Source organism: Haemorhous mexicanus, chromosome 17 (genome assembly GCF_027477595.1).
Source record: "Haemorhous mexicanus isolate bHaeMex1 chromosome 17, bHaeMex1.pri, whole genome shotgun sequence".
In the NCBI taxonomy this organism is placed as follows: Eukaryota; Metazoa; Chordata; class Aves; order Passeriformes; family Fringillidae; genus Haemorhous; species Haemorhous mexicanus.
The window spans coordinates 14047291-14074400 of NC_082357.1; the positions used below are offsets into that span (position 1 = coordinate 14047291).

Consider the following 27110-nt stretch of genomic DNA (forward strand, 5'->3'; position numbering starts at 1 on the left):
GGAAGGCTCAGGTAAGCAGAGCATGCCCAGACACACCTCATGCAACCAGAGGCTGGTTTTGCTGATTTTGGTGCATTCTGCTTCTTGGAGTTGTTCATACCCCTGAGCAGGAGAGAGTTAATGTCTCTGCTCCCTCTCAGACTTCTTTTTGGCCCACATCTCTGCCTAATTAAATACATATCTACAAATAATTACGTGGGGGTGTGTGTAAGAGATATATAAAGATATATATCCTGAGCTGGTGATTAGCTTTGGGCTTGGATCAATGAAGGAGAGTATAAGGGACCTTGGAGATTGGCCTGATCCTCTGCCTGAGCAGAGTCCCCTTGAGCAGGATGCCTGTGAACTCTGGATCATTTACCTCCAACACTGCATTCCTTTAGTGTGAAATTTCCCAAGGGGATTTCTTTTTAATTGAGGTCATTTGCTGCTTGTCATGGCTGTGTGTAGAGCCAGGACACACTCCCTGGGAGATCCCTGGTGGCTCTGGCACAGCCCTGCAAATGCCAATGGAGGTGCAGTGCTAAAACCCACCTGATGTGGGAGGAGGGGATAGAGAGGATGCTCTTTGCAGCCCTTGTTCCCAGCTTTCAGTTGTCTGTTTGTGCACTCCTGTATCCCCCCCTGTTCCATGGAAAGGGAACAAGCAGCTGGAAAACTTCCCACAATCCAAAGGGGAGTTAATTGTCATTGATTTATGGGTGGCTTTAAGAAAAATAATCTGTGAATGCAGAAGTTTAATATGACAACAGCAAAACATCTGCTAATGAACAAAGCCAAGGAAGGAGTTGGGAAAGCTGCTGCCTCTTCTGGGTCATATTCTGAACCTGGGCTGGCCGGGCTGTGGCCACCAAAGGGGCATCATCCATCATCTGATGGGCTCCAGAGCTCCTCGTTAGCAGAGAAGGACTGAACATGATGGGGAATGTTTTGAAAGGGCATGAAGCACTGACACATGTCACTGTCCCGTCCCTGTCCTGCTGAGACGTGTCATGGGCAGCACCCAAGCTATGTGGAGGTCACACCTCAGGGCCAAACCCTTGGGGACCCTTAGTGTGGAGCTGGGGCAAACTCTCTAACTTCCTGTGTCAACTGGTTTTTTTAGGAGCCTGGTCCTGCTAAGATGGCTGTGACCAGCAGCAACATTCCCAGCGCTGAGAAGGTCCCTGCCACCAAGTCCACACTCTGGCAGGAAGAAATGAGGGGCAAAGACCAAGCAGATGGGGGCAGTGGCATTGGCCCAGCCCAGAGCCCCATGCAAGGCCAGGCTGGGGCTGCCAGCTCCATGAAGGACCCCGTGCTGGACAGCAAGGAAGGTGAGAGATGGGGATGGATGAGGTGTCCATTGCCTTGCACCCATGGAGCTGTGGTTGCTGCCAGGCTGGGAAGGACAGAGATGGAAATGGTTGCAGAGCTGTGACTACAGCTGCCCATTTCTTGGTTTGAAAGTTCTGATCTTTCGGATCTTCAAGCCTAGCCCAAGGGTTGGATCAGCATCCCCAGTTCCCTGCAGACCATCCCACCATCGCCATGGGCGTGAGGGCTGCTCAGGGTGGAAAAGCCAAGGGTGTAGGAGGTAGCACCGCATGGGGCTGGTGCCCAGACCAACCTTGCTCTCACACCTGCCCCTATCCTGGGTGGAATCAGGGTGTTTCTTTCTTAAAAGCAGAACTTGGACTTGAAACCAAGCACGGTGACTTCTCTGTCCCTTAGAGGAGAGCTCCATGAACGGAGACCGGATAGACTGCGGGCGGAAGACACGTGTCGAGAGCGGATACTTCTCCTTGGAGAAGACCAAACAAGACTCGAAGCTGGAAGAGCAGCAACTGCCACCCCCACCAAGCCCGCCCAGCCCCAGCACCCCGAACAACAGGTACAGTTATCCCAAATCGCCCTCACAGGAGCATGCCCAGCCCTTTCCTTCCCCAGGTGTCCGATCAGGCGACCGAATGATTCACAGCTTCTCTCTGAACTCCTTGGACTCGAAGAGCAGTTGCCCCATACACAAGGACTCCAACAACAGAGATGTAGAAAGGGGAGCTGAGAAATCGGGGCGTCCCCTTTCTTTTAAAGCCAGCCGGCAGTACACCACCCTGGCCGACGTTCCCAAGGCCATTAGGATCAGTAATCGTGAGGCCTTCCAGGTGGAGAGGAAGCGGCTAGAGCGGAGAACCCGGGCTCGTAGCCCTGGGAGAGAAGAAGTGGCCCGGCTCTTTGGGAATGAGAGAAGGTAAGGGATGAGTGGCTCATCTCCTTGCATGCTTCCAGCAGCAGTAGGTTGCATCCCCAACGCAGCCTGGATGGAGCAGGTGGAATTTGCTGGGTGGAGCCTCTTTGTTTTTCAGCGCTCCTGGGTTTAAGGGTGCCCATTCACACTGACTAGGTGGTGGGGTGTCTTTAATATTGGTAGTGGGCAGGTGTCACCCTGCATGGCTGCTCTGGGGATATAAAATGATTTGGGTTGGAAGGGACCTTAAAGTTCATTCAGTTCCACCCCCTGCCATGGGCAGGGGCACCTTCCACTATCCTAGGTTGCTCCAAGCCCTGTCCAACCTGGCCTTGGACATTTTCAGGGATGAAGCAGCCACAACTTCTCTGTGCAGCCTGTGCTAGTGTCTCACCACCATCACAGGGAAGAATTTCCTGCTAGTATTTAATCTGAAGGTGCCCTGGTGTTGGGTGGTGTTGGATGCCCACCCTGGTGGCACACGCTGGCAGCCAGCACCATTAATTAGGTTAGCTCTCCTAGTGGCATTAGTGCCAGGTGCCTTACGCAACTGCCTAATGAGCTGAGAGAGGTTTCAAAATGTCACAGCATTAATCTGGGAGAGAAGGGAGAGGTGGGTGCAGTGCCAAGGCAGGGCTCAGCAGGCTGCAAAACAGCTTAGTGTGGAGGAGGACGGGGAGGGCATCCGCAGCGCACGCTGGGTGCCCTCTGGGCAAGGCCAAGGATGGGCTCCACTCGCCCTGGGAGAGACACATTTGTACAGTGAGGGCAGTGGAGCAAACTGGGAGACAGGCCCTGGGCGAGAGGGCTGCCTGCCAGTCTGATTTTCCTGCCCTGCTTCTCCTCCGGGCATGTTCTCTCTCGCACAGTTTCAGTAGGAGCTTCTCCTCTGCTCCTTCCCAGCCCCTAAAGGGCTGTTTTCCAGACTGGCTTCCGAGAGCTGGGAGCAGGTCTGGGATGTGCAGCACAGCCTTGTGCTGGTGCCATCAGTTGGCAAGAGGATCCCACACCTGGCCCAGAGTGTGTGCAGGGAGTGCTGCACTGGGAATAAATGAGGAAAGCTTGGGTTTGGCTTTGTCTGCCTTGGGAACTGGCTTTTCCCCAGGATGGAGGAGGAGGATACCACCTTGGCCATCCTGGCCAGGGACAGGGCTGAGAAAAGGCTGGTGGCTCTGGTTTTCAGGCTGAGCTGGTGCTGCCTATGACACTGTGTCCCTGCTGCATTTGCTTGCACAGGATGCTCTGGCCAGTGCCTGTCCCCAGCCTGACAGAGCAGTGCATTCCTCCAGTGCCAACAGGAGGAATGCACTGTGCATTCCAGTGCATTCCCAGTGCATTCCCTTGCCCTGGGTATCCTGCAGCACTGGGATCCTCCTGCAGAGAACTGGGGAGCAGAATTATAACAGATAACACGGCCTGGGAGAGGACATTGCTGCCAGAGTCAGTCCTTTTTTAATGTCAGCCCCACTCCTTGCCTGCTGGTGGGTGCTTTTTCCCAGGGAAAGTCTGTTTTTCCCAGCCTGGCTCGGGCTGTTAACAGTATTTTTGCTTTATCAGTATTGGCAGCAATTCCCCTGTATCAGCCCAGGGCTTTTATCCGAGCAGAACGGGTGCAGGGAGAGGAGCAGGAGCTGCACCAGGCACTGGGGTCTTGCTGCCCACGGGGCTGAACCTGGTCCAGCTTTTGGGAGGGGGGTGATGGCAGAGAGAAGGGGGAGAGGTCCCCACCTGCCAGAGGGTTTGGCCCTGGATCACAGCCCACGGTGCTGGAGGAATGTGCCATGAGCAGGGATGGCTCAGTGGGTGTTCAGGGATGGGCACGTTTGTTTTCTCCTCTGGTAACCTGGGAATTGGCTGTGCAGGTGGTGTGGGTGGAGAGGCCTTGTGTCCTGGAGCTGGGACAGCCATGTTGGAGCTCAGTGGACTCAACAGGGCACAGAGGCACTGTCCAGTGTTGCACCAGAGAATTAACATTCCCCAGCACCCTTCTCAGCTTGGCTTGGCTGCTTTTTAGCTTGAGTTTACTTAGTCCCAATGTCACTCTCATTTTTCTCCTTCAAGCTCAGACTGTGCTGTTTGTGGCTGGGCAGATACAATAACTCATTTCCATGCTGTGGGGTTGGCTTTTCCCCCTGGTTTAACACCATTTGTAATAATCCTTCTCAGTAACCCACTAACATGTCTGGGGACACTTGTCCCATGCCAACCCCACTGGCACCAGCCAGGCATCGTGCAGATCTGCCTTTCAGTGCAGCCAAATGAACTCACTCAGATTCTGTTGGTATTTTCAACTCTTCCTCCCATTTTTTTGGTGTGTAAATCAGTGCAAGTGTCAGAGCTGTGGATGGAAAATAATTATTTCAGGTACCCAGTGTTGCATCCTGAGTGCCACACCTGCAGGCTTTGCTTCAGATAAAGCCATTTGCTGAGGCTTCTCATCCTGCTTCCTTATCACAAGAAATATTACATGATTTAGGGTCAGGAATTTTATACCTGACTCTGCCTCCATGCAGACATCTGAGCTTGCAGCCACTCAGAACCAGGAATCAGGAAACCGGAGATAATCTCCATGATTTTGGCAGAGCAGCAGAGTGCGAGTTCCCTCTGCTGGCACGTGGCAGGACAGAGCTGCAGCACCCACCAGGATGTCACACTGGGCTGAGGGACAGGGATTGAGGCCAGAAAGGTGGAGCTATCTCCAGTCTCCCCTCTCAGACCCATCCCTAGGGCAGAAGGGCAGGGGCAGCACTTTGGAAACCCCATGGATGAATCTGGAGGTGTTGCACACAAAAATCACAGCTGAAAAGAGCTGCAGGAAGTCCTTAGATAGCAGTCCTCATGTCCCAGAGAGCCTCTGCAGCTGCAGGGATAAATTCCTGCACATCTCAGGATTTCTGTTTGACAAACATGGGGTTTTGTGCACTATTCCAGGGGTGCAGCATGTAAAACCACAGCTTTCCCAGTTGACCTGATGTTCTTCTCACACTGTTAAGAGTTCACTGTGGTGTCAGCCACATCTGCTGTAGGAGTGTGGTCAGGGACTGAGGTGTATTTTTAGCATCAATTAATAGCAGAATTGCCTGAAATTGCTTAAAAGACTTCTCTCACTCAAATTCTTTCTCTGGAGTTTCTTGAGGTGTAAAGCTCTGCTCTGAATTCTGCTTCTCCCCATACAGAGGAGCTCCTGCTCTCCCAAATACAGTTTTTTTTTCCTTGTGAAACTATCCTCATCATTCTGGTGGACCTCTTGGGAAATGCCTCTTCCTTTTCCTGATGCTCACTATCTTTCTTGATGCTAAATAATGAATGAATCCAATAAAAATAAAGGCCTTTCTTCCAATCAAAGAAAATCACTTTAATGACAGCTCGTCCTGGTCTTTTGAGCTTTCCTTCCCACTGCACACCCCCTCCACTAACAGCTGAGATCTGCAGCCTGGGTTTAGTGGCCTGGAAAATATTAACAGCTTGCATGGCCAAGGAATTCCTTGGGATGAGCTTTTGTAGTTGAAAAGCACTAAATGGCACTGCAGCTTTTAAAAAGCTTCTTCATACCTGTCCCAGCCTTGTTTTGTCCACCCAGAGCTGCTGTGAAGAGCGAGCAGCTCTATCCAACACCTGGGAAGGGGAGAGAGCCCTTCCTTCCCCATCCCTCCAGGGTCTCTGGCAGTAACCTCTCTGAAATGTTGATCTAATGGGAAAAAAAAAAAAGATTCTTTCTTGTAATCTGGATGATATTAACCCTTGGGGCTGTGATTTGGTTGCAGTGATTTATTTTTCTCCTCCCTTTTCTGATGATGAATGACTGGAATGATTTTGATTTTGTTTTGTACGTAGATGCAGATATATAATTTCCTCTTCTGTTCATTCATTTTCCAGCCTTGTTTTCTTCCAGGTCTTGTTGCTCTCCACCTTCTCCTGCTGTGTTGCTGTGTGACGTGTCCACCTTTACTTCGCCTGCTTCGCTACCATCTCATCTCAATCTCAAGCCGTAGAACAACCTGGTGGTGCAGCCCCTTTCATGAGAAATCAACCTGCTTTTGATTTTGTTTTTATGGTTTTTTTTTTGGTTGGGTTTTGTTCTTTTTTTTTTTTTTTTTTCCTCTTGATTTGTTTTTCTTCAGACCTTCACCTAATAGGGCACAGACAATGTTAATTCATGGACCTTTTCCTCCCTCCTGAACTGAGACTCAGAGAAGGCTGGGCCAGTATAAAAAGGGTTAAAAGAATGCAATTCCAGAACAGTTCCCTGTCTGTCAGTGAACACAGAACATGGATTTATGCTTCACAGCCTGGCCTATGTCAGGCTTCTCATGAACAGAACATCCCAGGGAAATTGGGAGCTCTGAACGAGCCTGGGATCTACCCACTCCCAGTTTGCAGGGGCTGAACAGTTGTCCCCTAAAACCATCAAAGATCTTGAAATTTACAAAGGAACGTCTTCCCCACCAATTTTGTCCCTTCCTCTTTGGTTGTGTCCTGGCAGCCTGGCTCTGAGCAGCAGTGGGGGGCCCCAACCCCCCAGGAGATGGGATGTGCTCAGACTGATTGTCTCATTTATAGAAGTTGGTGCAAATATTGGTTGAAAACTGAACATCTCATGGTTTTTGAACCCTTAACCTGCTGTTCCTCTTTGTGGAAAGTGTTAAAAATGTTTTTATTTTGGATAACCTGTTATCCCTCATGTGGTTGCCATTGTGATTTTCATGCACATCAGAGGCTCACACAGAGCGAGCAGCCCCAAGTTTAGATGTGGCACATGTGGGCCCAAATTTTGCGTCAATAAACCAACTCTACAGAGTTTTTTGGGGAGGTTTGAAATTGAACTTTAAGCCTCACAGCTTGGAGCACAGCTGGCATGTGCTGGTGGTGGGTTATTGCTTTATATTCCCAGTTTGTGATTGAAGACTTGAGGCTGATACTTTCCTGAACCCCTGGAAATGCAAACTTAGACACGAGCAGGTTCTTTGGAAATTCCTCTCCTGTGGGTCAGCAAGCAGCTTCTCATGCTGATACAGCACTTCTAATTCCACCTGTTTGCTTGTCCTTAATAGAATCCAGTTTGGGTTTAATCCAGGGCTGGCTCCTTCTCCTTCCACATTTCTTCATAGTTCTCCATCCTCAGAGACACAAGTGCCACAGTGCAATGGGCCACCAAGGCAGTGTTTGAGAGCCCAGGTCGTGCCCTCTGATGTCCAGACTGGATTTTCAGCCCAGTTAAGAGGAGGGAAAGGCCCCAGGTTCTGCAGGGAGTGCCCTGACATGGTACAGGGTGCTCCTCATCTCCTCAGGCCCTTTCAGCTGGTACCTCCTGTGAGCCAGAACTGTAGACACCCCTTGCTCCATGCGGTCTTGTGGTTGTTCCCCATGTGGAGCTGAGTTTTTAGAGGGTTTCTGTTGCAGTGAACACACTGGGGGACCCAGAGCCACCCATTACCTCTGCACTCCAGCTTGGTGTGATGTGTCAGGGGTCTGGGGTGCAATTGAGAGCCCCAGTGCTAGAGGGTGGAGGCAAAGCTTAAGCCAAAGCTGCTCCATAATCCCTACTTCCCAAGGGGCTGTAAAAATCATAAATAAAGAGTTATTGCTGAGTTTTTTGAGAGGTTTCTAGTTGCTGAAGAAGATGCTAGGTGAATAATGTTAGGTTTTTCCCCACTTTGTGGGTAAAATGATGTCACATCAGGGTTTTTACCCTGGATTTGGCCATGTCAGAGCTCACAGAGAAACAGGGACCAAAAGCCAGGTGTGCATGAACTCTGGGTCGAGCAATTCTGTGACCCTAAACTTATGGGGTTGTACAGCTCCACGCAGTTGCTGCTCTTGTGTTTAAAGCATCTCTGGTTTCCCTTTTGTCCCTGTTTTGCAGGAGATCCCAGGTGATTGAGAAATTCGAGGCACTGGATATTGAGAACGCGGAGCACATGGAAACGAGCGCGCCGGGAGGCGCCGCCCTGTCCAGCGAGACGCGGCAGGGCAGGAGTGAGAAGAGGGTTTTCCCAAGGAAACGGGTAAGATCCTCAGCCAAGGAGTCCTGGAAGATAAAACCTGGAATCCTGCAGCCCAGGAGTGAGGGTTTAGCTGCAGGGTTTGTCCCTGGATGTGGATTTGGAGTCGCAGGCAGCTCCTGCAGGAGCTGAACCTCTGTGTGTGCTGAGTGTGTGCGAATTTTCCTGCTCTGCTCCCTTGGCCCAGGGAGATTGGAGTAGAAAATCAGACTGTCTCTTCTTCTTCATAATACAGAGGGAAACTTCAGATCTGGCATGGCAGGACACATCAGGATAGAGTGAAGTAACAAAAGAAACATGTTTGAGAGTCCCAGATTTGCTTGGGTATAATGGGAACAAATTAGTGCCTGAAAGGACAAAAAATGTATTGCCAAGGAAATGACACTTGTTCTGAGCCTGAGATGCCCCTTAAATAAAGCAGATTTTTATGCCATGAGCCAGGAGAGCAGGACTCTGTCCTAGTTCCTGCACTGATCTGGGCTAATGCTGTTCACCCAGGACTTCACTTGTGAAGGAGCAGCCGTGGGCTCCATCCTGGACGTGTCTGCGTCACCTCTGTCCCCACACCGCCGGGCAAAGTCACTGGACAGAAGGTCCACGGAGTCCTCTATGACGGTGAGCCACCAGGGGGGTGTCCCCTGCCTTGGGGAAGGACATGAGAGGCCCTTCCCAGAAGGTCCCACAAAAACTGGACTGTTGCTGCTTTCCTCACAGCCAGCACATGGGATGTGGGATACTTGGAGCAGGTTCAGGAACCTGAATCAGGGGTGGCCAATGCAGAAAGCCTCAGGGGCCCAGCTGGAAAAGGGCCACACTTTTTGCCTGTTGCAGAAATTAAAACTCAGAGTCTTGTGAGGAGCACTTTTCCTTAGACTACAGCAGCAGCTTATGAAGCAGACCCTGCTCTGGTTATTTTCCCCTGGAATATCCCATTTCCTTGATGCTTTGTGTGATGTGTCAGACACTCATGCTATAGGTTACCCTAGAAGTTCTGAGGTCACCTCACCTGGCCAGAGCCCCTCTTTGCCCCATGGTGTCCCCCAGCAGAGGCTGCAGCAGGACATTTCCAACTCAGCAGAAAGTCAGTCCAGTTTCTGGACTTGGACCAGCTGCTGTGTTATGGCTGTGGTATTTTCATAGGATCACAGAATCCCAGAATGGTTTGGGATGGAAGGGACCTTAAAGATCATCTTGTTCCAACTCCCCTGCCAGGGGCAGGGACACAGACCAGGCTGAGCAAACACATGTCCCAGTTTTCTAATGCCATTTCCTTGATGTTTATGCACTTGGAAGTGGGTGTGAGTGGGATGAAGGCTGCAAGGAAGGGCTGAACCTTCCCTCTTGAGCTTTCCTCCCTTTGCATATTTCAAATGCTCACCAGACCTGGAGGCAAACAGTACAGAATAAACACAAAGTACTCTCCTCTCCCTCACCACCCTTCTGTGGGGACAAAATAAATACACTTGCTAATCTCTCAAATAGATTACAGAGCTACTGTAAATACAAGTTGCATTTTTTATTTATGGACAGCTTCTGTTCAAGGACTTATCAGAAAAATGCAGTAGGTTGATGTTTCTGGAGCTTGTCCTGTAGACTTGTACAGCCACAAGAGTGATTTTTAAATTCCTGGTGAGAATAAAAAGTCCAATAAGTGCATATGAAGTGGCAATGCACATTATCTAGTGAAGGGAAGAAAGTCATGCAGGTTTAGATTAGATATTAGGAAGGAATTCTTCCCTGTGAGGGTGGTGAAGCAATGGCTCAGGTTGCCCAGAGAAGCTGTGGCTGCCCCATCTCTGGAAGTGTTCAAGGCCAGGTTGGATGGGGTTTGGAGCTGTCTGGGATAGTGGAAGGTGTCCTTGCCCATGGCAGGGGTTTGGAACAAGATGATTTTACTGTTCCTTCCAACCCAAAACATTCTATAATTCAGTACTTTACTTTCCCCAGTGTTTTTGTGGGGCAGGACTGGGTTCCCACCACCACAGGATCACTCAAGTATGGGATGTGCTGCCCCACAAGTTTGATTGAATAGGCTCCCAGACCCAATTTCCATTGCTGCCCTTGCTGTAGCCCATTTCAGATGCTGCAGCTGGATTTCACACACTGCTGTGTTTTCCTCCTCCACTCTGCAGCACGTGGAGCAGCTGGAGGAGCTCAGCCTCGGGGGAGTGCAAGCATTTCCACCACATCCTTCCCTGCACACAGGCAGGGCTGGGAGGAGGGGCTGGCAGCAGTTATCCCACACTGTCCTGCTTGCTTTCTTCAGGAATTTAACATCCCCATGCACCCACGTTGCAGGGAAAAGCAGGTGTCATTTGGGTGGTGCAGGGCTCAGATTCCCTGTATTTCCAGCCTTGGGAACACAGCCTGTTTTGAACCCTGCAGCCTTGCATCAATAGCACATCATTTTTCTTTCATAATATATAATAGAGAGTAAAACTGCCTAAAGTCTTGCTAATTCCTTGTTTATCCTTTCTCTGCAATCCTCGTGTAGCTGTAGGAAACTGCAGGAGAAATGGTAGGAAGGGAACAGCCTGAATAAACTGAGCAGAGGTCTCCATTCCTCCTGGGAGCAAACATTTAGCCACCATGCAGTGTAATGATTCAGCTTGGGGTAGATGACCTTTAAAAGGCCCTTCCAACCCAAACTATTGTATGATTCTGTGAATTTAACTGGTTTTGGTCTCTTTCATTGCTCTGCTGGATTTTATCAACTCGCTGCTGTTGCCTTCTGGGCACAGACACTTTTTCCATCTCCTGATCCCTCTCTCCTTTCTTCCAGCCTGATCTGCTGAACTTCAAGAAGGGCTGGTTGACAAAGCAGTATGAGGATGGGCAGGTGAGTCAGGAGAAAGCTCTGCCCTTCATGTCAGTGTTTGGTGCTGTGGTCAGTCCTGGTTTCTGGCAGCTCACTCTAACATCCTGTGTTGGCTGCGTATGGAGCAGCTCTCGGTGCTGATGGAGCCCCAGTGTCCTGGGTAGATCAGTATTTGACTTCTCTTGAAGTGGGAATTGCTGTTGCTCTGTCCTGGTTTCAAAGGTGGATATTATAACGTGGGTTTCTAGGGAGCCAGGGCAGCTTGGATGGCAGCACTGGTTTCATGTTCCTGTTCCCTATTTATTACTCTCGTCTCCCTTGTGACCCAGCGACCTCTTTGGTGTCAGAAATGAGGCTCAGGTAAAGTCTCCTGAGTGCCAGGGAAATGGCAATAAATAAATAAATAAATGGCTTTGAGGGAAGCAGCTGGTGCCACTTTCCTGCTGCCAATTCCCAAAGGGAATGCAGGATGTTCTGCTCTCTTGGAGCCTTAGGAGTGGGCACTGATGCCGAGGCAGCGTAGATGGCCCTGGCTGTTTGCAAACCACCCCTTCCCTCCTACTCAGCTGTCAGGGAAAATCAGGGCAATTTGCCTGTGGCTGTGGGTGGCCCAGGCTCTTCTGTGGGTACCCCTAGGTCCAAGGAACATCCATAGACAGCCAAAGGGGAATTGGCAGCTGGAGCGAGTGCTTTATTGATTGAAAGCTGCCTTGGGTGAGCCTGTGCTGGAAGCATTCAGGAGGCAGATTTGTACAGAGCAAGGGCCAGGAATAGACTCCCAACTCAATTTCTAGGTACTGTAGATAAAATATGAATGTCTTATTACTTTTTTTTGTGCTAAAAAGGCTTCAGTCCCTAAAAGCCTCATCTCTCAGTGTCTGGTACTGTGCAGGGTGGCAGGAAACCATCACTGTCCTTTGCACTGCTGCCTGTTTGGGTCTCCCCTTTCCCATGGAGTGGCCTTCATGCAGCCATGTGTGGAGATGGGAGGGACAGGCATCGAGCTGCTTCCTGCAGGGCAGCTCTGATGGTTGACCTGTGACAAGCAGCCATGAATATGGGAAGGAGCAGGATTGTAACTGCTCCATCTTTGTTACTTCCTAGTGGAAGAAGCACTGGTTTGTGCTGACTGACCAGAGCCTGAGATACTACCAGGATTCAGTGGCAGAGGAGGTAAGTGTCTTCTGTCAGTGTTCAGCCCATTATAGGGCAGCTCCTGGTGCTCCCAGACGGATCCTGGGCAGGTCACTGCCTCCCTCAGTGCCCCCATTCCCAGATGCCAAAGTCCTGGAGCCCCTTCAGGGCTTTGTGCTTCTCAGGGGCCTGCTGTGTCTTCCTGCAAGCTCACCATGCTTTGGAGCTGCAAAGCTTTGTTCCTTATTTTACGTTTTCCCTCTGCAGGCAGCTGACCTGGATGGAGAAATCGATTTATCCACGTGCTACGATGTCACTGAGTACCCAGTTCAGCGGAACTACGGCTTCCAGATCCATGTGAGGAAAATGTGGGGAGGAGGAAGAGTCCAGCTGCAGGACAGCTGGTGGGGATGCTTGTCCATGACAAGGGGAACATCTCCCCAAACACCCAAGAGAGGCCACTCAGCATCCCCCCACAGTGCTCCAGAGAGCTGTGGCCTTGGGCTTGAGAGCCAGTTTTTTGACTGTCAGAAAAGGAAGGGGGAAAGGGAAGGTTTTGTCACAGCCTTAGGGTCTCACCTGTGGCAGAATCATCCTGATTGCTGAGAAATGTTAATTCGCACTGGGAGTGTGCTTGGGGGACAGAGGGGCTGGGTTTGACCTCTGTGTGGCCAGCAAGCAGTGCCCTAGCACTGGGGGCTTGGGGATGGATGCAGAGTGGTCTTGGGGAGTTGGGAAGCTGCTGGTGGGTGCAATCACCTGCTCTGAGCTGTTGTTTCTCTCTCTGTAGACGAAGGAAGGGGAGTTCACCCTCTCTGCCATGACATCAGGCATCCGCCGCAACTGGATCCAGACCATCATGAAACACGTTCGCCCCACCACTGCTCCTGATGTAACAAGGTAAGGGGGGCTATAGCAGCCCCTGCTGCTGTCTGGTTTTCTGTGCAGGAGTAACTCATCCCTCATCCCTTTTCTTTCCTCTTTCTGAGCCTGTCTGTTCCTGGAAGCTGCAGCTCTTTCTCACATTTCTCTGAGCTTAATTTGGATACACGTTGTGGGGACACTGATATGCCGAGTTATTCTTACACGTGCAGATTTCAAAGAGGGTTGAAAATGTGGTTTTAATTTGTGCATAGGAATATGAAATACTGTTCCTATATCAAGGCTCGTCTGGATTCCCACCAGGTATTGTGAAACCATTGGATTCAGTTGTGCTGGGTTCACCCTTTCCTCTGGCTACTGTTCAGCACGAGCTGCCCAGCCCCTCTATGGGTCACAGCAGCAGGAGCCCAGGGTTCAGTTTAGAAACTGTTTGGCTCTGATCTATTTTAAACTCCAGCCAGGAAATCATCTTTCCTCCTCTTCTGATCTTCCAGAAAGCTGCTGCAGCTCATTCCCCTTAAGCTGTAGTAATGCTGGTGTCTCCTCCTGCGTCAGTGCCAGAGGAAGGGGACCTCCTGTGTCACAGAGTACCTTCTGTGGGCACTTCTGGCTGTGTGTACAGGGTGTTTGGCCTCCTCACAGCTGTCTGTGCTGGCCACACTCATACAGGCCACCTCTAACAGGCTGTGTGGACACAGCTACACCACTAACTCCATCTCCTGTCCTTACTGTAGCTGCAGCCAGCAGGTTTTTGCCAGGTTTGTTCCTGTGTTGATGGAATGGCTCTTCTCACCCAGCGCTGTTGACCTGGAGATGCTCCAGGTTCTCTTTCCCCATCCTGCTTAGCCCTCAGCCGTTGTTTTCCCAGCCATGCCCGAGCTCTGGTGGATTTCACAGGGGTCTCATGGAAGCCGCATTTCTCCTCACTTCTGTGTATGTTTGATTTCCATGCAATCCCAGGAAAAACTTCTCTTTGAAACTATCCGTGCTGAAGCCCAGGTTGGAAAACTGTGTTCTCTCCTGTATTAACGTTCTGTGGTTTGTATATCTCGTGATTCACTGCATGCTCCTCCTTTTCTGCACCTCGGATGGGAAGTCCTGCAGTTTCCATTTATTTTTTCTTTCTTTTCTTCCTCCCCTTCCTTTTTTTTTTTTTCCTTTAAATAAAAACCAGAGAGAAGGGAAGAAGCAACCTGGTCTTGACCCTTGGTTTCCCCACACTGGTATCTTCCGATGTGACTAGATACGAAGATGAAGACCAAGGAAATTTGCGGGGACCTCTCTGCCTTTAAAGAGCCAGATGTATTAATGGTTGCTCACAGGTTACTGCAGCACGATAGCCCTGTGCTCACTGTCTGCACCTGCTCCAAGCCCACACAGAGTGGTTTCACTTGGCTTTCCCTCTGAGAGGGTCCAGGCGCAGGTCCCGGTTGGGCAGTAACTTGTTACACTGCACAAACAGACTGTGAACCAATCCTGAGCTGGGGAAAGGGAATGAATGATGTGTGTGTGCTTCTGTGGTTTCCCACCGAGCTGGTGCCGTGGGTTACTCACGTTGCTGGAGTCCTGCTCTGTGTGTGCAGCAGGGTACACTGGTGTTCACTGGTGCCTGCCTGGCAGCCCTTTGCAGCAGTGTGGGGTATCCCAGCCCATCCCACCTGGCTTTGGGATGCCATTGCATTCTGCACCAGGGAAGCAGTGAGTGAAGGGGGCTGCTGGAAGGACAAACTGCCCACGGCTCAGCATGAACGGGTGCCAGGCGTTGGCACAGTGGCGGGGTGTTATGCTCGGTGTGCTGGGGGGGCAGCAGTGCCCACCCACCCCTGAGGATGGTCCCACAAACACCTGCAGCCCTTAGCTGTGTCTCATTAACCTGCTGCCATGGCTCCACCCAGCCAAACACTCCTTGTCTTGGTTTCTTGAGCCCTAATGATGGTTTACATTGCTGCATGTGTCAGCACCCGGCATGGGCAGCAGATGCTGCACTGCTCCCTGCCCTCAGCAGTACCCTGCAATCTGCAGAGGCACTAATTACAGTCTGCTAATGATGATGGGGCAAATAGGAAATACCCCCATGAACGAAAGTGGCTGCTTCAGAACTGGATCCATGTTGAGCTCACAGCCCTTGTGAGGCTGGGTTCCCCAGTGCACCCCAGTTCCCTGCAACCTTTGTGCTCTTCTTGCCACAGCGTGCTCAGCTTGCAGCTTGCACCACTCCCACACCCACCCCTATTAAAAAAAGCCTTTTTATTTTAACATATAAATACCATTGGGAGGCAAAGATCACCCCCTTCCTGTGTGATATGAATTAATTTCTCTGTGATGAAGGAGATGTGAAATGGTTGAGCAGAATTAATAGCCGTGGGGCACTTGCAGGAGATGAAATGAGAAACTTTGGGTCAACCTTCTGAGTGTCTTCACTTCGTTCCCAGCGGCCATCCCTCTACTCCCTGACCCACATCCCATGCCCTTTGGAAAGCAGCAGAGGAGAAATGAGCTCGCAAGAGATGTCACCTCTAGCAATGCCAAGGTTCTTCCACATGGGAATAAGAGCAGCAAAATATCTGTGTCCCAACACCATACAGTGGGCCCCAGGACCCCCATTTCTTTCCTAATGCTCTTCTCCATTTTAAGATTCAGTCTCATCCCTGCTTTACTTTAAAATGCAGCTGTAATCACTAACTGACTCCAGATTGGAGCCTGGCTTTGGAATCGTGCAGTATCATGGGTGAGGAGCAGTGACATTTCATCGTTGTGCCTTCTGGGTTTATTTTATTAGCTGCAAGTGACAGCACTGAAGGAGGAATTATCTCTGAGCTGGTTTTAGCCTGTATCTGCCAGAGTCTCTCAAAACCCAGCTCTACTGAGCCTGTGGTTTGCTGCTGGATGACAGTGCATCGGAAGATACTAGCCCACACAGAGCCATGTCTTCTGCTCCATCCTTTGTTTTGGGCATATGCACATCCATGAGGTTCTTGGCTGGGGGCTGGGCTGTGTTTCTGAGGTGGGAGAAGCTGTGATGCTGCTGCTGCTGCTGCTGCTGCTGCTGTTGCTGCTCTTCCTGATCCTGGCAGTCCCCGTGCATGGGGTCCCATGGGTCAGAGCCTGTAGTGAAGGTCCCAGTGAGCTGCTTTCCAGCTCTTGCACAAAGCTTCTTGAGTCCCTGCTGGAGGCTGGAGATGCTGTGGTTATACTGGAAGCAGGGAGAGCCAGGAGTCAGCCTGAGTAGTAGGACTGTGCCTTGGGAGGCAGCTTTTGGAGCTTTGGGTAGCAAAGACAGCTCAGCAAGTGCCCACTACTCCCTTGGGACAGTTTTCCTCCACAGACTTAGCATACTGCTGTTTTCTGGTTTAATTTTGCTCTGCATGTTACAGGGCTGGCATGTCCGTATTTAATAAGCTAATACTGCATTATGGGTTATCTGTAGGTTAGAAATGGTGTTGCCTTCCCCTATTAACTTTCCCTGCTTGATGAGTATGTCTCCCTGCTCAACCCACCACCCTCTAACTCAGCACTAAAAACCTTTCCTTGCTTGAGAAATTGGCATTTTCAGTGATTTCTGTGACGTGTTGAGTAACGTGCTCTCCTTGCTGCACCCACCCCTGCCCATGTCAGGGGGCTGCCCAGTGCTAGGGGGCTGCCCCTGCTGTCTGTGGGGCTGGCTGCCCTGAGGAGGTCTGTGCCTTCAGTGCAGGTAGTGGCACGGAGAAGTTATGGACCCATTAATACTTTTCCAAGCTGAAGGGGAACCTTACCCTCGTTTCCCAAGACTCTCAGAGCTGCTCTGTGCTTCTCCACCCCACAGCTCCGAAGCCAGCCTGGCTTTGGTGGGATTGGTGGCATCTTTCCCACAAGCACTTGACTGTGGCCATGCCAGATGGGGTGTGCATGGAGTCCCACGGCCTGGGGGCTGGAGGGGCTGTTGGAACCTCTGACAGCACAGTTTGGGGTCGCTGCCTCAGCCATGGGTTGCTGCTTGCTCATGGTCACTGGCCCCAGTGTGGCTGCCAAGGAGGAACAAGGTTGGGATCAGCCGCTCTCCCGGTGCCAGGGTATCCCAGGAGCAGCTGGGGCCGCTTGCACCAAGGCTTTGCACACCAGCACATCCTGGGGAAGGGCAGCAACAGCTCCTGCGCCCGAGGGGTGAGGGGAGATGGAGGGGCAGGGGGCACCCATGTGGCATTGGCTTGGGCTTCCAGCAGCCCTTTTCCACCTGGCTCTTGGAGGCATGCATGGGAGCACCTGGCTGTCTCCAGCACCCACTGACACTTTCCTTCACCCTCTCTCTGTCCTCACAGCTCGCTGCCGGAAGAGAAAAGCAAAACAGGCTCTTCCTTCGAGACCGGCCCAAAGCCCAGCGAGAAGCCGGATGCGGAACAAGCCGAGCTGGACACGGAGCAGAAGCGGAGCCGTGCCCGGGAGCGCCGACGAGAAGGACGGTCCAAGACCTTTGACTGGGCTGAATTTCGCCCCATCCAGCAGGCCCTGGTGCAGGAGCGTGCGAACGCCGCGGACTCCGCCAGCAGCGGCTCGGCCGCCTTCCCCAGGGACACCGGAGCTGCCGACACCGACCCCGGAGAGCTGGAGCGGGAGCGGGCCCGGCGGCGGGAGGAGCGGCGCAAGCGCTTCGAGATGATCGATGCCGTGGACGGGGCAGGGTCAGAAGAGGCGCTGAGGATGGAGGTGGACAGGATCCTGCCTGTCCCTGCAGACATCAAACCGCAGAACGTCCACGTGGAGATCGAGCAGCGCTGGCACCAGGTGGAGACCACTCCGCTACGGGAGGAGAAGCAGATCCCCATCACACCCCTGCACCTCACCCACGCCGAGGACCGGGAAGAGGGGCTGACGAAGCAGCACCTGACCACGCTGCTGGAGAAGGAGGTAAAGGGGTGTCTAGGGTGCAGGCTGCCTGCCACAATGGCCTTCAGGCCACTGGGGTGGCTGTAGGGAGTGTGATATAGGCTTAAAACTACGTGTAAATATTCCTCCTTCATAATAGCAACTAGAAGGGATGCTATAGGTTCCTTGGGGAGCTGGCAGGGCACAGATATGCATCCATTCCTGCTCAGCCTTGCCAGCAGCTTTCAAGTTTCCCACAGTTGCAGAAAGGGCTGTTCTTATGGCCTGGTACTTCCTTCCCCCTCCCAACCAACACAGCCTGATTTGTGGTGGTTGTAGCCAGCCTGTCTCTGACAAAATGGGTACAATCAAAGTGTATAAACCAGACTGCGAATTCCAGCTCCTAATCCTCTGTGCCTCTGCAGCTATAGAGACTTGTGTCTGCATTTATGAACTGCCATGAGCTGAGGACACAACACAAAAGTCCCCTTTTTGTGGAGCCTACATCAAATAGTCTTAAGATTTTTGGAAAAGAATGGAGGAGATTCAGCTCACTTGGAAGAGTTCCGTGCCTGGGATAACAAAGGTTGTTGTTAGTTGGGATTAAGGTGTATTAGTGGGTATGAAGGGGTAACCTTTTCTTATGGAATAACCAGGAATATCACCGAGCTGAACTGGGCTGGGATTTGCCAGGGTTGTGCCTGGCACAAGCTGGTGCCGTTCATCCTTTCCTGCAGTGAGCTTTACGAATTACACTATTGCATAAATAAGTTCTTTCAGAGGGGAGGGATTTTCCTGGCAAAATGAAATCCAGGTCCCAGAGTAGAGCAGAGCAGAGCAGCGGTGCTATCAAAAGCTCCGTTAATTCTGCTCTGTGTCCCCTCTGAGCCACTTGTTCCTTATGGCTGATCCTCTGCCCACTCCCTGGACGCTGTCTCTGTTCATGTCCCTCCAGCTGGAGCAGAAGCAGAAGGAGGCCCTGGAGCTGCTGGAGCAGAACCGGCACCTGCAGGATCAGCTGAAAGTGGCTCTGGGCCGGGAGCAGAGCGCCCGGGAGGGCTACGTGTTGCAGGTAGGAGAGCAGGGAGGAGATGGAGATCCATCTTCCCTGTGCCCAAGGGATCCCTGGTGGGCTTCCATCTGTGGTGTTCGTGGGGACATCCTGGGTGACCGCCACTGAGCTCCCAGAGATTTGACCTTCTTGCAAACATGGCTAATTCTGTAGCATTACCAGAGTCATCTGCTGATGGAAACCTCTGATCTGGGATGGAGTAGAAGGTAGCATTACCTGTTAGCATTCCCAAGGGAAAACAAAACAGAGCCAGACAGGTGGGACTTCAGCAAAGTCCACCTCGGATCCATCCCATTCTGTGTTTGCCGTTGCAGCAGCTGTTTCCCCCTTTCTGTGCCCCAGATTCTCCCCTCAGGCAGCATGGTGCCCACAAGACTTTCCAAGCATCCTGTAGCCCACCAGTTGTTCCTGGCTGGGGATTTTGTCTGCCTGTTACACGGGCGAACACAGGACACTCGGATGTATCTCCCAGTCACATTCCCTCCAGCCAGAGTGGGATTTGCACTGGGATGACCTGTTATCTTGGATTGCTTTGGTGGTTTCTGCTGTCACAAGATTCCTCAGCAAAGCCTTGAAATGAGTTTTGGAGGATCTGACAAAAGAAACAGGATGGTCTTTGGGAAAACCTTTCCTCCCCTCGTTCAAACAAAGCAGTTTTTTTTCCAGCCCTTCCTCTGGGAACATCCATGCCTGGGGGAAGTTGTGGCACCTGCAGGGCAGCTTCTGGCTGCTCTCAGGGGTCCATAGTCTTGTTCTGTGCAGGGGCAGCATTTTGACCTGATCAAATCTACTTGACCAAACTGGCTGTGGATCAAAGTGGCCACGCGTTGCCACACGCTGCGCTCCCGTGGCAGCAAAACCCAGATGCCAAACCTTGCATCCTTATTTCTCACAGGAAAGTTTTCCCCGAAGAAGTTGCACAGGCAGTGGAGCCAGCCCAGGGAGGGGGACATCTTGCCTTCCTTGCCCATGATCTCCCAGGAGGAGTAATTAATTCATTTCTGGAGTCTCCGAGCTGACAGTGCCTGCTTGGAGGAGTTCCATTTTCACTTGGCAGAGCTGGAAGAGTTACTAAGTCCCACTTCCCTGGGGCAGAGGCATCTGACCTCCCTTTGCCTGGAGCCTGGAAAAATCAGGGACTGGGGATAAAAGCTGGATGCTGAATCCACAATCAGATTGAAGTTGGCCACAGTGCCTCGATATGAGGAGGGGTGGTGAGAGGGGAAGCCTGCAGAGAGGTTGAGCTGCAGAGAGAAGGGACCCAAACTTGGACCTGGAAGTTGGAGAGGGTTTTTGGAAAGGTTGGAGGTTTTTGCCTGCTCCAGTCTAATTGTTCTGGGGATTTCCCTTGTGTTTCTTGGGAAGCAGAGGGATTAAAATCCTATTGTAGAAGGGAGTAACCCCACCAAACCCTGCTGGGATGGAGAGAGTGGAGCCACTGGGGGAATTCTGCAGCCAAACATCACAGCGTTTTTTTGGACAACCCCTCTGAATTTCCCCCTGAATGCTGCTCCCCCCATCACGATTTTGGGGAGGTTCCTGCATTGTCTATTAGGAGGGCTGATAGAGAAGCCTGACTGCTGCCAAGCCCATCCCTCCTGAGCTGCCTGGGAAGCACCAACCCCTCCTTGGCAGCCTGACCAGCCCCACAGGGACCCCCCAGGCACTGCCTGTTCCATGAGGCAGTGCTGAGCCACCCCTCCAATGCATGTGCCCTGCACCAAAGCCTCTCTGGCCTCGTGTAACCCCTCTCTTGCTCTGAGCTTCCTCGGGATGGGGCACCCTAACCTTGATCCCTACTGGGAGAAATACCAGGAGCTCCTGCTCCTGGCAAATGGGCTGGAGACATCCCCTGCTCCAGCCACTGTGGGTGGGAGGGGGCACATACTAACCTGTCCCAGACAAATATTCTTGCATGTTTTTGGTGTAAAGCATGAAATTTAACTTAACATAACTGAGTGTCACATCTGTGGGCTTTCCTTAATCAGCAACCAGAGTACAGCAAGGCAGGCCAAATTCCTAGGCTTAACGCTGTGCTTCTCTCACCTCTTCCTGTCTGTGTATTTTCTTTTTTAAGATACATAATTTCTGTCGCCTTTTGCATGACGCTTTCTGTGAGTTTTCTCTTTGCATGCTCCATTGCTTTGGTTTGAATCTCACAAAGGTTGGTTTCTTTCATTTTTACATTCTCATCACACCTTTTCCTTCCCTCCATTTGTCGGGCTTTTTATTTTGTCCTTTGTTGGTTTATTTTATTTTGCAGGTAGAGAAATTAGATCCTCCCTAGCCCTAAGCTTTAGCATAACAGCATCTCTCTAAAACCATGAGCAGCCACTCAATCCTGTTTGGCAGGCACAGAAATGACATCGCCACCACAATGGCTGGCCCATCACCCCGTGTATGGGTGGGATTGATGTCATTTGCTGTCACCTCACTTTCTGTTGTTGCTTTTGGTCGATGGACTGTATTACCTGAACTGTGCACTTTTTGTTTCACAAACAAACAAACAAACTTGCTAAAAAAAAGCAGTTCCTTTCTCCTCCACCTTGTTTCATCTCCTCCTCCTCATCATCCTTGGCATTTTTCTTTTGTCTGTCTGTCTCTGTTTTGCTGCTGGTGTTTCTTTTTCATTGTTTTTTTGATTCTGTTTGAGTTTGGGTTTATTTTTTTTTCCATTTAGCCTGTTACTGTACAGCTGTTTTGATGTTGTGGTCAGTGTTTTCTGTTACTGGAAAGCAGTTGTCGCTCATTACAAAAAAAAAAAAGTTGGTTAAACAAACCAAATTGTGCCAAGAACAAATCATCCCAATTGGAGCAATGGGTAGCAGCCAAGTCGCTGTGAGGAGCTTTTCCATGGCCTGCCTGGCCAGAGGTGTGACACTCAGAAGGGAGAGCCAAGAGTGTTACTAATCTAGTATTTAATCAATTTTTTTAAGACCGAGGTGGCCGCCTCGCCATCAGGTGCCTGGCAGAGGCTCCATAAAGTCAACCAAGACCTCCAAAGTGAGCTGGAAGCCCAATGCCAGCGTCAAGAGGTGATCAATCAGCAGATTCAGTCGCTGAAGCGCAGCTACGCCGAGGCCAAGGACGTGATCCGGCACCACGAGGCCGAGATTCAGAGCCTGCAGGCGAGGCTCAGTAACGCGGCGGCCGAGCTCGCCATCAAGGAGCAGACCCTGGCCAAGCTCAAGAGCGACCTGAGGAGCGAGAAGGAGAAAGCCAAAGAGCAGCTGGAGGAGTGGCAGCACGGCGAGGCCGCGCTCAGCTCCCAGCTGAAGGCCAGCGAGCAGAAGCTGAAGAGCGCGGAGGCTCTGCTGCTGGAGAAGACGCAGGAGCTGCGGGACCTGGAGATGCAGCAGGCTCTGCAGCGGGACCACCAGAAGGAAGTGCAGCGGCTCCAGGACAGGATCGCAGACCTCAGCGGGCAGCTGAATGCCAGCGAGCAGGCACGGGTCCTCATGGAGGAGAAGCTGCAGAAGAACTATGAGGCTTTGCTGGAGAGCTGCGAGAGGGAGAAGCAGGTTTTGATACGGAGCCTGAAGGAGGTGGAGGACAAGGCCAACGAGTACGAGAATCAGCTGCAGAACAGCGAGCAGCAAATGGAGATTCTGCAGAAGGAGAAGCTGAGCGCCAAGTTCGAAGGCAGCGAGCTCGTCCACCAGCTGGAGGAGCAGCTGGCCATGAAGGAGGCCAGCATCCAAAAACTTGCTGAGCACATCAAGGAGCTCGAAAGGGAGAGAGATCAGATCAAGTGCCGGTTCCAAGAGCTCATGAATCAGGTGGCCGAGTCGGATAACGAAGTTGCAAAGCTACAAGCAAAGTTGAAAATGGAAGAGACCAACTACCACAATCTGGAGCAGTCGTTCGAGGAGGTGTCGGACCAGTTCCGGGGGGTGCAGGAGGTGCTGAAAGAGAAGGAAGAAGAGCTGAGACACGTTAAGGAAATGCATTTGAGAATTGTGGAGAAGAAAGATCAAGATCTCAGTGAGGCTTTGGTTAAAGTGGTTGCTTTAGATAGCAGTTTAGAGGAGACTAAAGTAAAGCTAAAGGCCAAGGAGGAGGCTTTAAAGAAATTAGCTAGTGTGGGCACAGGTCCATGTGCTGAGGAGGCAGAAGATCTTGGCCCCAGTCTTGAGGCGGACGAAAGTCATCCATCCCAATTGGGGCAGGCTCTGCAAACTCAGGATGTCCTCCCAGCTCTGACTTATGCACTGAAGGAGGAAGAGGATGAGGTTCTTGAGACCAGTCAGAGGCAAGTGGAGGAATTTGGCTCCCCATCTAAAGTTGTAGAGCTCCAGGACCAAGAGTTGGTTCAGAAAGCTTTAGCAAAGCCTGACGTAGGAATCATGGGGGCCAAGAGGCAAAGGATCCGTTTTTCAAGCATACAATGTCAAAAATACATCCATCCAGATGGATCAGAGAAAAACTGGACAAGCAGTACCTCTTCAGACACAAGCCAGGACAGATCTCTGTCTGAAGAAAGCATGTCCTCAGAACCAGCTCTGGGTTACCCCTCATCAGGGACCAGTGATTCTGAGACTTATCTCTCCATCATCCATTCCCTGGAAACCAAACTGTATATTACAGAGGAGAAGCTCAAAGATGTGACAATGAAACTTGAAAGCCAGCACGGCCATAACCAGGAGACGCTCATTGCCCTCCACCATCAATGGGCCAGCACGGAGTCCCAGCTGCGGGAACAGCTTCAGACCAGCTTGTCCCAAGTCAATGCTTTGATCTCACAGCTGGAGAGCGAGAGGCAGGAAAAGTTCAAGCTCATAGAAAGTCACGTCAGCGAGCTGGGAGGTTTCCAGATGAAAAACGATCAAGCGCTGACTTGCTTAGAGAAGTGCAGGGAGCAGCTAAGATCCTTGCCCAAATCAGACAAGGATAAAGAGGGTGATTTGTTCCTTGTTACTCTGTCTAGCATGGAAACAACTTTATCAAATGCAATACAAGCCTTGAGTGGAGCGCCAGTCCCATCGGAGTATCAGAGTGAAAGCCTCACCACGGAGAGCCCAGCTCCAGAAGGAGGGGATTTGGGAGAAGAGGAGCACGTCTCCAAGGAGCAGCAAGCAGATGTGTTTGACACTGGCCAGCTGAGGTGGCTTTCTGAGAGGGTGGCATTTGAGGCCTCTCTCATCAACCAAATAGCAGAGTCTTTGAAAAATGCGAGCTCTGAGATAAGCCAGCTTCTGAGAGAGATCCAGGGAACGGCCGAGGTGGCTTTGTTGGAGCCAGCAAGTGTTTCTCATACAGCCAATGATTTGGCCAGCGTCCTGTCTAAAAAGCTGCTTCTGGAAGGGGAGTTTTGGAGCCAGGTGGAGGAGCTGAGAGCTCACTTGAGCACTAGAGAAGGAGAAGCTGAGAGTAAAACAGAAACAAGTTTGGGCATTTCCCCATGTTTTCTCAGTACTGTAGCAGATGCTACATTGATCAAGGCGGAACTTGGGTTTGTTGCAGAGAAAATGAGAGAATCTTTTCATCAGAGGTTAAAAGCAATTGAAGAAGAGCTCCATAATACCAAAACAGCTCTCCAGCAGCACAAATGCATGTTGGAAGAGATCATCAAAGCATACAGGACTCCTGAGTTTGACAGAGTTATGCTCCAGATTTCTGAAGCACTTGAAATACAAAAAGATGCTTCGGAAAGAACCCAGATCTCTTGGGATGGGAGCTGTGTCCAAAGGGGGCCGTGCCAGGAATTAGCCAAGGTGGAGGAGTCTGGCAGTGTCCCAGACCGTAGTAGTGAAGCTCTTGTTTCCATTCAGGAAGATCTTGCCCAGCAGCTAAAGGATAAATCCAATGTTCTGAAGGAGATATCTGTTGCCTTACTCTCTCTGCCTTCCGAGGAGGCCATGAGAGACTGTCAGAAGCTCCTGAAGATGTCCCAGAGTCTTTCCTACCATTCGTGCATGGGAGACCTGGAGCGGTATTCGTCTTTGTTAGTCCACGATGCCATTGTTCAGGCTCAGGTTTGTTACGCCGCTTGCAAAGTCCGGCTGGAGCACGAGAGGGAGATGAAGTCCTACAAGGAGTCCCTGCAGAGCATGGATGCCCTGTGCCAGGAGCGCGTGAAGACAGTGTCTCTCCTGCGGGACGAGTACGAGGAGCTGCTCAGGAAGCAGCAGGGCGAGTACAGCGAGGTGATCGCCATGCTGGAGAGGGAGAACGCCGACCTCAAGGCAAAGGTGTCCCAGCTGGACAACCAGAGGAGGCTCCTGGAGGAGGAAGGGCACGAGCACAGCAAGAGCTTGAGTGAGCTGCAGGGGCGGTACGAGGAGGAGATCCGAAACGTGGTCGAGCAGCTCAACAGGACAGAGGACGCCCTGAAGGCCGAGAGGGTGGAGGGGCTCAACCAGCTGGACGCCGTTGTCCGCGACAAGCACAACATGGAGCAGTATCACCTGGAGCAGATGCAAACGCTGGAGGAGAAGTTCCAGGCCAAGATCAAGGAGCTGCAGGTCATCCACGGCGAGGAGCTGCAGGCGCTGCAGGAGCACTACAGCCAGAACCTGCAGCGCCTGCAAGAGACCCTCGATGAGTACCAGAGGCAGCACCCAGAGGCGTCCCCCGCGGTGGCCCTGGGCTCTGGGGACACCTGGGTGGCCAGCGAGGCGGGTGGCACCGGGCAGGACCCCGGCAGTGACCCGGACTCCATGCACGGCCTGAGGGAACGCATCCAGGAGCTGGAGGCCCAGATGAACGTCATGAGGGATGAGCTGGAGAACAAACATCTGGAGGGGAACGCTTCCACTCTGAGGGAAAAATACCAGAAAGACTTTGAAAACCTAAAGGTCTTGATATGTTTAACACTTTTCTGCTTTCTGCTGCTGAGTGTGTGGGAGGGCACGTGCAGTCCCAGGGTTTGCTTGCCAAACCAAGGGACATTCCCTGAAAGAGCCAGTGTGCTGAAACAAGCCCCAGAGTATTAGCCAGGCCTCTGTAAAGCATGGTGTTTCCTTCTTCTCCATGCTGGGGTATTCTAAATGCATTGCTGAGGGCTTGGGAAGGTGGATCTCTGGAGGTGGTCTTTGTGTGGAGAGGGAGAGAGAGAGAGTTTCAGAGTAGCTCGATAACATCACACTCTCCTTCAACATGAAGACCTCAGTGTTTCTCCGCTTTGTTTGTGACTTCCCTTTAAAAGAATTTCTCAGCTCTGTCTTTCCCAGTCTGATCAAATCTCCAGTCTGTCTCTGCTGCCTTCAGAAATGCAGAATGAAATGGAAATTCGATGCTCTCAAAATGTATGTTCCTAGGGAAAGTAGCTGCAAACAGATGCCAAATTCTGTAGCAAAGCAGAGCTCCTCTGCAGGAGGCTGCGAGGACCATGCTGGTGTTGGACACAGTAATTCTGTACACAACAAAGAGTGCACAGTTACAGAACACCCAGGTGAGGTGCAGAGAAACCCACTGGCAATGAAATGGCACCGTTCAAATTGCCCCACCAGCCAGACTGGCTGTAAAACTGGTTTGAGATCATCCAGCATCTAAAAAAGAAATGGGTTTGGTGGTTTGCTTTTCCTAGGTGAGCATTCCCAGTTTGGAAGTGAGTTTAGGGCTGTAGAGGACTCTGGCAGCACAAGGGGAGGCTGCCAGGTTGAACAGGAAACCAAAAGGCAGCAATGCAGAGGCTGTGCCAGTGAGGCTCTCACAGACCAGTTGCTCTTAAGAATCAGCAAAAATGTGGGAGAGCTTGCTTCCAGCCACAAGATCCAGCACACATTTGAGCTGGGGGTGAGGTGTGGCTCAGCTCCAGCCAAAAGCTGGTTTTAGCCTGGGGAGAGCAGTAGTTTTGCTGAATCCCATTGGAATTAAGCAGTGGTGGTCAGAAAGCCATCCAAGCAATTGGAAACCTGCCCAAACTGGAGGCTTGAATGTGCTTCATTCTTCTCTTAAGAACCTGATGGAGAATGTAACATCAGTAGCACCAGTAACATCAGTAACACAAGCATAACTCTTCAACTTGGAGAAGAGAAGGCTCCAGGAAGACTTTGGAGCCCTTTCCAGTGCTTAGAGGGACTCCAAGAGAGCTGGAAGGGACTTCTGACAAAGGCATGAAGTGGCAAGACAAGGGGGAATGGCCTTTATATGAAGGAGGGTAGATTTAGATTTAATATTAGGAAGAAATTC

At 51.4% G+C, this 27110-nt stretch overlaps 1 protein-coding gene across 9 annotated transcripts in view; it reads left to right on the plus strand.

Annotated features, from left to right (window-relative positions):
- MPRIP (myosin phosphatase Rho interacting protein) overlaps positions 1-27110 on the plus strand; it is a 73607-nt gene that overhangs the window by 35632 nt on the left and 10865 nt on the right. For 4 of the 9 annotated variants that reach the window (XM_059861814.1, XM_059861815.1, XM_059861813.1 and 1 more), the window contains exons 6-16: positions 1106-1316; positions 1714-2230; positions 8091-8232; positions 8728-8844; positions 11012-11068; positions 12152-12220; positions 12449-12538; positions 12972-13081; positions 17362-17947; positions 18861-18977; positions 21914-25774. In XM_059861814.1, the coding sequence (XP_059717797.1) occupies positions 1106-1316; positions 1714-2230; positions 8091-8232; positions 8728-8844; positions 11012-11068; positions 12152-12220; positions 12449-12538; positions 12972-13081; positions 17362-17947; positions 18861-18977; positions 21914-25774 (5877 nt within the window). The remainder of the gene's footprint in view (positions 1-1105; positions 1317-1713; positions 2231-8090; positions 8233-8727; positions 8845-11011; positions 11069-12151; positions 12221-12448; positions 12539-12971; positions 13082-17361; positions 17948-18860; positions 18978-21913; positions 25775-27110) is intronic. The other 5 variants (XM_059861821.1, XM_059861822.1, XM_059861816.1 and 2 more) reach the window with 4 other exon arrangements.